The 12,619-nt window shown below is 43.2% G+C and overlaps 1 protein-coding gene across 7 annotated transcripts in view; it reads left to right on the top strand.

Annotated features, from left to right (window-relative positions):
• FRMD4B (FERM domain containing 4B) overlaps window positions 1-4,013 on the top strand; it is a 209,569-nt gene extending 205,556 nt beyond the window's left edge. For 4 of the 7 annotated variants that reach the window (XM_060239520.1, XM_060239522.1, XM_060239526.1 and 1 more), the window contains one exon: window positions 1,718-4,013. In XM_060239520.1, coding sequence (XP_060095503.1) covers window positions 1,718-1,841 — 124 coding nt within the window. In that variant the 3' untranslated portion in view covers window positions 1,842-4,013. Of the gene's footprint in view, window positions 1-1,545; window positions 1,696-1,717 lie in introns of those variants that run through there. The other 3 variants (XM_060239521.1, XM_060239523.1, XM_060239524.1) reach the window with 2 other exon arrangements.
• Window positions 4,014-12,619: the final 8,606 nt, after the last annotated feature.

The following is a 12,619-nucleotide window of genomic DNA, read 5'->3' as shown; positions in this document are numbered from 1 at the left end:
TCCTCTGTCCAGGGACAGATTGGGCCTGCAGAAATGAGATCATATTTAAATACCCGTAAACTAGCTGCAGCCAAATAACAGTGCCATCCTAAGCAAACCCTTCTTAGCCCATTTTCTTCAGTGGTCGTAGAAGGGGGCAACTCTGTTCAGGATTGTGCTGTAAGTATAGAAAGCATCTGTAATATTGGAATGTATGTGTGTGCTTGTTTTTTTCCGGTGGGCTGACTGCAGCCTTATTGTTGCTTAGGCTGTCGTGTGTGAAGTTCCACTAGAGGGCAGGGGCTGTGGCTCAGTGTACACAACCTGCTTGGCAAAAAGACGGTCCTACATTCCATCTCTTGTCTGCAGCTAAAAGGATCAAGTAGTAGATGATGTGAAAGACTTCAGTTTGAGGCCCTGGAGAGCCACTGCTAGTCAGAGTAGACAACAGTGACCCTGACAGACCAGTGGTCTGATGCAGTACAAGGGAGCTTCACGTGCTGGAGTTACCTAGTGAAGTCTTAGCATCAGGGGTTTTTTTGTAGCAGGAACTCCTTTGCATATTAGTCCACACACCCCTGATGTAGCCAATCCTCCAAGAGCTTACAGGGCTCTTAGTATAGGGCCTACAGTAAACTCCAGGAGGGCTGGCTACATCAGGGGTGTGTGGACTAATATGCAAAGGAGTTCCTGCTACAAAAAAACTCCTGCTTAGCATACATTTAGTCAGGGGTGGAATTCTAGCAGGAGCTCCTTTGCATATTAGGCCATACCCCCTGATGTAGCCAAACCTCCAAGAGCTTACAAGGCTCTTTTTTGTAAGCTCTTGGAGGATTGGCTACATCAGGGGCGTGTGGCCTAATATGCAAGGGTGCTCATGCTAGAATTCCACCCCTGCATTTAGTCCTCTGAACTGTCTCTTTACAGAGGATTTAAATTATACCAGCTGATTCTTAACTAAACCTCTAAAAACGTTTTGGTGTTTTAAAAAAAAATGCAGTGGTTTAGAGTTGTATAGCAACACTTATTAAAACTAACTTTTTGAGTGTCCTCACAGGGTTTAGCACACTTAGGTGCGCTGTCATTGGTTCAGTAGCTCTTCCCCAAGGTTCTGATCCTGAGCATTGGCCAATGCACCAACTGCCAGCTAGGGCAGGTGGAGTCCCTTTGGATCTAAGAGGTGCATTTATGTATTGTTACAGACACTGACCAAGCTCAACTTGCATGGAAGTGGCTCTTCTTTTTTCACCTTACTTTTGTTCCAGATATTTAAAACTGTTCAGCTTTCTATAATATCAAGGTTCTTCTTTTGAAAGTTTTTTCTTTTTTTAAATTTATGCATCTCCTCTTCTAACTCTTCCTTGTGGAATGGAAGAGAAATCCAAATAAAGGCACTTCATATGTCATTAATGGACATTATGTTACAAACAACATTATACATGACCAGTTGTGGCATACTTATGGGGGGGGGGAACCCACAAAAGTTTTGTGTGTGATCTAAACCCATATTTAGCATGACTGTTATTATGTAGCTAAGACCTGAACTTTCTGGGTCTTAATTACCAGGAACAGATTTAGATCCCAATGACGTTCCCACATAATGACACCTCTCTCCGTGGCACGCATCCCATTGGTTCCAGTTGCTTTTGAGGACTGAGTTCAACATGAGAGTCTGTGGCACAGCGTCTGAAATCTTGGTTTGCCATGCATGTCACTCAAGACTGTTTCTTTTGTCTAGCAGGATATATGTGGAGACCAGCCAGCTGAGCAGCGGTGATCGGCATCTGTTGGAAGGTGACTTGCAAGGCAGCGAACAGAGACTGTTCTGGCACGAGGATTCAAAGCCCGGGACTTTAGTGTGAATCTGCCCTCTGCTCCAGTGACCATGTGTGCCTTGCGCCGTATGCTGTTCCTACAAACAAATGAGCTTCCCAGTGCAACTCAAAAAAAATGAGGACTTTGGTGGGAGGATGAGGTGTTCATTGAGACAAAGCTACGCCATCTCTTACCTGTGCAAGCACAAGTAGCCTAAACAAGGAAGGGGCAGCTCCATGGTTTGGTTTTAAATCTCCTGCCAGACACAACCTTTGGCTGAAGTATTTTTTTTAGAAAGCACTTTTTAGCAGACAGGAAGTTGTTGAAGGTGCTGACTTCCACAAAATGTGAAAAGGAGATTCTTCTTGGAAAGGCAAGGTTTTTTTAGTAGCACAATAAAGACAGCCGAGATGTTGAAGTCCCTTCTGCCGTAGCGTCTGCTGAACAAGAGGGCAACTTTGTGGTCTATTGAAGGACAACATGAGCCCACGGAGGAAGCTGAAGATTGACTCTTCACATTGCAGCGATTACTTGAAGGACATTTGGGATTTTAAAACAGTATTTTGTATGAGGAAAAGGGTGGGTTTGTTTTTTTTTTAATAGCGTGTTGTCCTGAATGTCTCTTTCTGTTCTCAGCAGCATAGGAAAAGGAAACAGCAGTTGCATTTTGGAGGGTACTGCATGAAAACTAAGCCTGCAGAGTGAGTGTTTTCTAGGAAGCAGGAGCGGGGCAGACTTAGACTGCTTCCCTGAGCAAATGTAATGTGCACTTCTGCCAGGATACGTCTTCATTTATGCAAAGATGCATGCAGGTTTTGATGCCGACAGTGCACAGAGAAACACTAGGACTAATTCCTGACTAGCAGTTGCTCCACCCCTGGGCTTCTGCTTCCCCCAGCTCAAGCGACCAATTCCCCACTTATTGCTGTATCGGTGCATTTTGATCCGCAACTCCCCTCCTTTTCCTCCCAGTTTCTTGCTCTCAAAAAAAAATAAGCAAGAACCCATGAGGGAAATTGGAGGGAGCCACAGATCAAAAGGCGCCCATGCAGCAACTGGTGGGGAATTGATTGCGTGAGCTGGGGGAAGCAGAAGCCCAGGGGCGGAGCAACTGCTTGTGAGGAATCTGTGTAGGTGTGCCATAAGAGACAGCAGCTTTGCTAAACGGCATGTGTCACAGGTGTGGAAAAAGGGACCAGTGCATCGAACAATATTATTATGGTGGCCAGTATTTCTTTTCCCTAGAAACGGATGCAAATACATTAAATTGTAACTCTATAGTGGTGCCTTAAAAGCAGAGGGCATTAAAAATGGTTATCTGAATAGCAGAACTCTTGGCAGTGCAATCCTAAACAGATCTTCACCCTTCTAAGCTGGTGGACTTCAGTGGCTTTATAAGGGTGGTGACTCTGCTTTGGAGTGCACAATTGAGTTGCTCACTCCAAACCAGGAAAGGACTCACTGCTGTTCTTTTCAAGTTTTCCCCAGCTTCAATGTCAGATCCGTTTTGATCAGCTGTCAGCTGAGGGAGGGATTGGGAGGCTGGGCATCCAAAGACCTCCTGGAATGAGTCCAGGCTGGAGCCTGAATTGGAACGGAGAGCAAACATTTGTGCATCACCTGCTGGGTGATGCAGAAGCTGGTGGTGCACTTCCCCCTCTCTCCCGTGGAGCAGCCTTTTTTGCTGCTTTGCCAGGGAGTCCAGATGTGGAAGCCTATTTCCACATATGGATTGATTTCTTATAGATCAGGGCACTCCCGACTAAGCGATAAATTTGTTTTACAGAATAATTTACCGTTGTTTTATGTGCAGGAGGGGGGAATCAGCTGCAGGTTTTATCTAGGAGGAATAAGCCTACCTCATATCATCGACCTGTAGGAATAAATAAATAACATAATTTAGTGTAATTTTGCAAAACATACAGATTCCCTCTTTGTTCTCAGATGTACTGTGTGCTTCAGGATTCCATACAATGGTGCTTTGGGGGAATCTTTCTTTTTAAAAAAACAAACGCAGGATGGATCACTCCTTGTTCATATTGTGAATAGAAAAGTTTCTGAAGTTTTTGGACTTTCTTTTTTTTTTACTGATACTCCAAAGCATGTAAAATAAGTCTATCTATATATAGATATATATACAGAGAGAGTGAATTTGTTAAGCTGGTCCTTAGTCATTTGTATGATTAGAAATAAAGTTTGGAATAAACATGGAAAATACAGCAAGAACTAATTTATTTCTTTTGTGCATATTTGTATAGGCTTTTAGAAAAAGAAAATCTTTTTTGCTTATTCTTTTACTGCACCTGACTTTTTGATGGCCTATGATTTTATCTAGGTCAATAAACTTAAAAAAATATCCCATTAAACATGTCCAGTATTCTCTTTTTTAAATATATATATATATATATATATATATATATATATATATATATATATATATATATATATATATATATTGGTATGGTTTTGGTTTTTATCCTATACTATCCCAAAGCTGGTTACAAAACAAAAACAAAGCATAAACTTACAGATGATGATGTAATCAAAGTTAAGAATATCAAAGGCCTATTAAATTCGATGGGAGAATTAAATACCTGCTTAGGTCTCTCTCATGAATTCCAACAGAATTTTTAAGAGCACTTAACTTCAGCGAGAAGCACATCCAAGCTGGAAGAATTTTTTTTTAAATGGCTTGCCTGCTTTTCTACTAATCTTGGTCTGCCCTTATACAGCCAGTCTTGATGCAGCCGCATTGGTTGCCAATTTGTTTCCAGATTAGGTTCACGATGCTGGTTATAACCTTTAAAACCCTAAACCAGGGGTGTCAAACTCATTTGTTATGAGAGCCAGTTCTGACATAAATAAGACTTTATCATGCCAGGCTGTGTGTGTCATAAAGATATAAATTTATAAAGCACACAGATATACATACATTTTTTTTAAAAAAAACAACTTAAAACATGCTTAAAACATTAGCATTTGTTGGTCTTAAAGGTGCTTTCTTTATATCCTGTGCAATCCAAGGAACTGGACAAAGGAAGCTCTGGCTCTTTCCTTCCTTCCTTCAGGGGACCAGGAGGGGGAGGCGCCTCATCCAACAGAAGGAAGAGAAGCGTATCACAGTAGCTCTGCTGTGCGATTGAGGCAGCCTGGCAAAGCAAGCTCTCCCTCCTCCCCAAGGGAGAAGTCTCAGCCGATGGAGAAAATAGAAGCATCCCTCTGTAGCTCCTGTGAAATTGAGCAAGCCTTGCAAAGCAAGCTGTGATGCAGAAGGAAAGCAAGAGAGAGGGAGAAGGAAGCAGATGACAGCCAGTTGTTTGGGGGGCTGATAGGAGCCCTCCGGGGGCCTGATTTGGCCCCCAGGTTGCATGTTTGTCACCCCTGCCCTAAACAGTCTAGGACCAGCATACCTGAAGGACTACCTCTACTGATATAGTCTCCCACACTTCTTGAGCTCATCATCATGCAATTTTTTTATAGTGCCTGGTCCTCAGAAAGTCCATCTTGCTTCTACTAGAGTGAGGGCTTTTTCCATCATAGCTCCATCAGAGGAGACATGCCTGTGGGACCTGTCAGGGTTCCACAGGGCATGCAAGGCAGAATTGTTCCGGCCAGCCTTAGCTAGTTCTTTTATTTTCAGCAGTTATTGCTCTGCCAGATGTTTCTCTTTGGAATATTTCTAGGAACCAGGAGAACTGTTTTAATGATGAAACTTACAGTTCCATTATATGTCTCTTATAATATTGAGAGTCACCCTGAGCCCAGCGTTGGAGGAGAGGAGTGGGATAGAGATCTCAAAAATAAATAAATAAACCCTACCTAATGCCCTTCTTTAGCACAGCCCCTGTCCCACATTTCTTTTGTTCTTGCAGGTCCTATGATCTCCAGTGTAGCATTTTTTGCTGGTCAAAGGGAAACCCTTCTTGCTTTCACCAGTTGAAAAGTAGGCTAAATCCAACCCACTGGCTAAATTATTAAGGTATCCCATGCAAAATCAATGCTCTGTTTGTTCTCCCATATAAAAATACCAGCCTATCCTCTTTGGCCCTTTTTCTCTGTTCTGTTTGCATAGACAAAAATTCATGCTCCCTGTCTGGAACACACCACCCACCTGCAGAGTCTCTGTATTGCATACATAGCAACTTACTGTGTAGGTGACAATGTGAATCCAGCAATACAAGAACAACTGCATGCCTACATTTTAATGTTATTATTCACATATTTCTATGTGCATGGTTTCCAAAGTATCTCTGTTTACTACGGACTATACCTGTTTTCTGGATCCCATCCCTGGTAAATCACTGTGTCTATTTCTGCCTTTCAAAGATGCCATGCTAAAGTTTATTTAGTATAAGTTGATAGAGTTTGTTTAAAATAGTTATGTCCTATTCATCTCCTATGATAAAATGGAAACCAAAGCAGGCAACAATACTGCCAAAACAATTCTTTTAAAAAGCACAGTTATGGAGGGGATAAGGTGACATCACTCACTGCTTGTGAGCAATGGTGGCTTGGTCCAGATGCCCAAAGGTGTATTTCCTCTTCCTTCCTCACCAGTTTCCTGGTGGTCAGACCGCAAGTCTTGCTGGCAATGCCCCCTTGACGAAAATGCCTCTGTCCCTGTTAATCCTGCTTGAAAAGGACCACATATGAAGACTTGGATCCACTGGAACATTTCCATTGATGGAGGAGGATCTATAGGAGCAGCACTGGAACTACATCCGAGTCAAGAAAGTCACACTCCAACTGGCAGAAATCCATCCACAGAAAATTCTCCAGTGGATTCAGGCCTCCCATGGATCCACAGGTGTGGTATTTTGGGACTGCAGCTCAGTCAAGAAAGTCTTACTCCTCCACTGACAGAAATTCATCCTCAGAAACACTCAGGTGTATCCAAGCCTAAGGTAAATGCCAAGAGCCCTTTCTTTTCCAGGCAGACTAAGTTCCCACATTTAACTCCCCTTTTCCCCATGTCTCTATAAGGTAAAACTCAGAAGCATGCAAATAGGGTAAATGAATTAAGCAGTGCCGGATTAAACCCTGTGGAGGCCCCTAGGCAATTGAAATCTCAGGGGGCCCCTTGCAAATTTTCTCCTAATATCTCTTGCAGGCAGCTTTTCAAAAGCCCCTTTGACAAAGCTGTGGGGGAGAGGCAGAGAGAGGCAAACCAGCCCGCGGCCCCTAAAGGTATGGGGGCCCATAGGCCAGTGCCTACTTGGCCTGTTTGTTAATCCGGCCCTGGAATTAAGAGAGGAGAGCCTGGAGTCCAGTTAAAAAGGGGGCTTGGGCAGTAATTCTGTCTTCAGAACTGAGTTGTTACAAGCCTTTTCACCTCTGAAATGTTGGAAGGCATGCATAGGATGACTGTACATAATATAAGCACCATGTATCTGAAAGAGCGGTGGTCTATGCACACAGCACTTCTGCTCCTATGCTGTGAGATTCTGTTGGGGAAATTGAGGCTATCATTTTTTTAAAAAATGCTGCTACCCGGGCCAGCACTCCTACCTTTAATAAACAACAACAATGGAAGCCAGAAGGAAAATACAAGCCAGACCCTGCTCTTCATTAGATTTTGGTTATTCTAATAACTTCAAAATGAAGCAAGCTTGGGTTTCTTTCACTGTCACTTTTATCAATATTTGTTATTTCCCCTTGATGCTCAAATGTTTATGAGGGTAGTCATGAAGATAAAATGGAAGGCAATGGTGTGAGCTGCTTTAGGTCCCTGTTGCAAAGGAAGATGGGCTATAAATGAAATAATAAATATAGCTGAAGATGAAGAAGATATTGGATTTTGGATGGGAGGGGATGTATACAAGATAGATTGGTGGATGGGTTGGTGAGAAGGAGATAAAGCAACAGAAATATTCTTTTTTCCCCTGTTCTCTGTCATAATATGACAGGCATTTCGGCATCCTACAGCCCACAAATATAGGTTGCTAAGCATAGGCTATTGATTAACCATTGGCATGGCAGTATGAGGGTTGTGTGTAAAGCCAAGAGACATTTTCCTATTGTAATCCAGTCGGCAGTCAGTCTCAATATATCATCCCCCTCAATGCGCCCATTGATTTTCCTCCTTCCCTCAGTGGCAACACAGCAGGATCACTCCTAAACAAAAGAAGCAGGCATGGCTGTCAGAAGCCTCTTTATGTGCGCACGCACACGTTACCTTCATAAACAACGGAAACTCTGTGAAGAAAACCTTTCCACAACTCGTGTGCAAGCTCGTAACATTTGTATGAAACAGGTCAGACGGCTTCCTGATGCTCTTAACCGTCTCTTAATTGTATTGTGGTGCCCGCTCTGCTTTTATTTTGTTTTTGTGCATCAAGATCTGGGGTGAGTGAAAGTGGGTCAGGAGTGGGAGGAATGGAACAGTGACCTCCAAGAAGGTGTCATATGGACTGAGCCTATGACTTGAACTTACGTCAGAGGTTTCCAAGAAGACATTTTGCCAAAAGGGTCATACTTAGGTGGCTCACTGAACTCTGCCAACAATATTTTTAAAACACTACACAAAGGCCCTCTGAATTCTATAACCTACTACATTATATATTTGCACAATGAGTCAGTTTTTAATTTTTTTTAAAAAAATTACATTATTTAGTCTAGCAGCAATTTAACAAAATCTCAGATTCAGGACAGATGAAAGAAGACTTCAGACAATATATAATAATATATAACAGGGAATTCACTGCTACAGAACATGGTAATGGTCATTATCTCCAATAGGTTTTGGGAGGGGAGGTGTTACACAGCCTCTTGAAGCTTGTTGTCATCACTGGTTAATCACTAAATGGGACATGTTCAGGGCAGTATATTTATGCCAATTGCTGAGGGGCAATAAGAAAGGGAGGCTATGAGCTTTTCGAGTAGGCTTTCCAGTCCCCAGGTCCCAGAGGGGGTTCTCCCGCTTTCCCAGGATCCTTTCTGCTCCCAGTCAGCTGGCCAACGGGGGAAGCCCCGCCTCCACAGCCCCCATGTGCCTTTCCACCTCCGGAGGCTTCAGACTCCACTGGAAAGGCTTCCTCTTGGGATGGTGCATCTGCGTCTTTAAGGTTGAAGGGGGGCGGGGGAGCAGGCAGAATAACATGGCTGTGAAAGCAGCCCAGACCCTCCCTTGGTTGAACAATCTTTGCAGAGGTCGTTTGCAGTCAAGACCCTTTGTTGGTTGCATAATCTTTTCAGAGGTCGGTTGCTCTGTGTTACTTTAAAGAAGTTGGAAGTTCAATAACTCGTGAGTAGAGGTGCCAATCCCCAAGTGGGAGCAGACCCTCCCCCCCCTTTAGAGTCATCAGAAACGGGGGGGGGGGGAGGGAAATGTCTGCTGGGCACTTCATTATTCCCTATGGAGATTGATTCCCATAGGAAATAATGGATAATTGATCTGGGGGTATCTGGGGCTCTGGAGGGGTTGTTGTTTGAAGTAGAGGCACCAAATTTTCAGTATAGCATCTAATGTCTCTCCTAAAAATGCAGTCCAAGTTGCAAATAGAGTGGACCAGGGGGTCCAATTCTATGAGCCCCAAAAGAAGGTGACCCTATCCTTCATTATTTCTAATGTAGGGAAGGCATTTAAAAGGTGTGCGGTTCCTTTAAATGTAATGGCCAGAACTCCCTTTGGAGTTCTGTTGTGCTTGTCACAACTTTGCTTATGGCTCCACCCCCAATGTCTCCTGGCTGCACCCCCAAAGTCCCTAGATATTTCTTGAATTGGACTTGGCAACCCTGTTTCCAAGGCATCTCATCGGCAACTATAGGAAACAAGATGTTGTACTAGATCCACCAGGACTCATCTTATTCAGAATATTTCTGTGCTTCCTTTCCACCCAGTTGAGGGTCCCCAAGGTGGCAAATGTTAAAATAGATTTATATTAAATACTTTTTGAAAAAGGAAAACATAAACACATAAAGATACAGACAGGGAGGACAGCTAATAAAAATTAGTGAGGGAATGCCAAATAAAACAAGAAATCTACACACAATGCTGAAAATGATAGAGAGACAAATTTCCCTCAGGAGGGAGTTCCAGAATTTTGTTACCATGACCAAGAAGGCTGTTTCTTTGGTTGCAACCTGTCTAGCCTGAGAGGGAGGGAACACCTGAAGCAGGGCCTCCAAAGATGATATAAGTAGCTAGGTAGTTCATAAATGGGTAGGCAGACCTCCTTCTGGCACTGAAGTCCCACACCAAGTACTGCAAATCCTAACAGACCTCCTCTCCAAGGTTATAAAATTTGTTCAAGCATTTCCAATTAATTTTTCCATCTCAGTTATTATATGAGCAGTAGAATAACAGGCCTTATTCAGATAGAATGTGCTTGTGTGCATTGGGGCAGATAGACACACTGGAACACTGTCTTTTAGAGTGTAGCCTATTCACACATATAAAAAAGTGTAGCCTATTCACATATATTTCTCGTTGATTGCAAGGAGTTGTTGACATGCCCGTAGGTAGGGCTGACAACCCCCTGGTCCGGGCAGGGAATCTCCCGCCTGGGAGGTTCTCAACCCGCTGGCCCACATTGGGCCGATGAGGGGAACCTCCCCCTGCGTCGCGGGCACAATGACGTCACCCGAAAGTGATGTCATTAAAACGGTGGCACCCATGCGGGGCTGCTCTAGGCGTTTCCAGGGAAACTCTATGGTTTTCTGGGATGCTCTAGCCATTTGGGAGGTAAATATGGTACAATAGGAACCATAGAGTTTTAACCTCCCAAATGGCTAGAGCGTCTGGGAAAACCATAGATTTTCCCTGGAAATGCCTAGAGTGGCCCTGCATGGGTGCTGCCATTTTGATGACATCACTTCTGGGTGATGTAATTTTGTTGCATGGCGCACAGCGCATGCACAAATGCCCCCTGCTGGGGGATGAAGAGGACTTGACAATCCTACCCGTAGGCAACAAAGTGAAATTTCTATTTTCTGGATCAAATTCTAATTAATTCTTATCAGTTGCAAAAAAATTTCCAAGGTAATGACAGACAGAAAATGATTGAGTGATTTTATCTCAGGGGATTTTATTGTGATTCATCTCATTGTCTTTAGGCCAATAGAGCTGTATTATTAAAAGTTTTTTAAAAATAGCAGGCATAAGAGCTAGCAACTTGTTTCTTGAAAATGAATGACACTTTCAGATTACTTAATTTTTCATTTAGGTCTTGGATATACAGACCTCTTGAAAAGAACAAATATGGAGTCAACATGGCTTGGGGGGGGGGGCGTTTTTAGTAGTTTTGGCCTCCAGGACTAGTCCAGTATAGACCCAGTTTGTAATTTACCATGCTGCCAAAACCTTCCCAAAAAGTGCACTGAAGGAGGAAGTGATGTGTTAAATCAGAACATGTGTTAAAACCAGTTTTTTGTGTTCATATCTGCTGATAGTCTTCGGATCAAGCCAAATGAATTTTGACATGCCAAACAGAGGCTTTTTACAAAAACTAATCACCCATGAATCTAATGGAAATTTTTATTTTGAGCCTAATTAATAGCAATCAGTAAACTTCCAAGAATGAAGGCAATGCTTGTTCATGCAGGTAGCTTGGAGGAACATTTTCTTGGCCCATTTAAACTTGTCTAACCATTTCCTATTTCTGCCATTTCACAAGAAGGGGGATAAAGCAGGGGAAACACCTCCCAGACTATTACTACGGAGGCAACCAAAAATGCATCTTATGGAGATACTAATTTTCAGAGATGGACAATTGACAGGACTAAGATTTTTCTGACATTTCATTTCAGATGCTTAGAAACTTTCTTCTAATGTGACCTGGAAATGAGCCAAAGGACAATACCAGAAACCCAATTTGGTAATGGAAGATGTACAACCTACTGATTGCCCAATAATTGTAAGAACCTCCTTTACTTCACTGAGACGTGTTCAAGTGGTTTCCCTGTTCACATGTGTGCCCTTCAGCAGACCTCCTAGGGTTGCTAGGTCTGTGCTGGAAAATACCTGGAGACTTTGGGGGTGGATCCAGGAGAGGGCAGGCTTTGGGAAGGGGAGGAGCCTCAGCATAGTACTTGGATTAAAGAGACAATGTACAGAATCCCAGAACAGTGGCTATTGTAAATGGATATAAATTGTCATTGAATTATATTTTGTATGATGCTTCATTGAGAATTTTGTATATTTGAGTGGCAGTGTTTTTTCTGTTTGATGAATTGTAGTAAATAGTGGTAATTATATTTTCTCTTCAGTTATTCTTCCTGATAGCTGTTCCGCCAGGTCTTTGGATGAGGCAACGGGCATCCATCTATTAGATCGGTTGGCCTCCCCCTACTCCCTTACAGCCTGCTGCATCACTGTATTGTGGAGCTATACCATCTTGCTTCATATCTGCTTGCTGAACTAACTTACTGCACTTACTGAATGTTGAACTTGTTTTATATTATGATTTTATTGTGATTTTAATTTAAATTGTTGTACTTCGCTCTGAGCCCCCCAAAAGGGGGAAGGGGTGGAATAGAAATAAACTAATAATATTCTCCAGGGGAGTTGATCTCTGCCAGCTGGAGATCAGTTGTAAAAGCAGGAAATCTCCAGGCCCACCTGGAAGCTGGCAACTGGGTACACACTGGCAGCTTGAGGCAGCAGCTTCCTTGCTCAGAAAAAAAGCCGGCACAATCTGTGGTGCCCTGGGGCAGTCAGACCAGTGCATGCCCCACTGCCAGAAGAGAGATAAGCTGTGTGAACTCTGGAGGAGCAGTTAGACCGCTCAAGCACACGGGAGGCACTTCCCTGGTGCTCCCTGGCCATTTAGACAGCCAGGAAAGATGACAGGGAAGCGCTTCAGAGATTTAAGGTGGCAGAGAGGTG

This window comes from Heteronotia binoei, chromosome 5 (genome assembly GCF_032191835.1).
Source record: "Heteronotia binoei isolate CCM8104 ecotype False Entrance Well chromosome 5, APGP_CSIRO_Hbin_v1, whole genome shotgun sequence".
In the NCBI taxonomy this organism is placed as follows: domain Eukaryota; kingdom Metazoa; phylum Chordata; class Lepidosauria; order Squamata; family Gekkonidae; genus Heteronotia; species Heteronotia binoei.
Note: the sequence above shows the minus strand (reverse complement) of the source record. Positions and strands in the feature narration are given on the sequence as shown.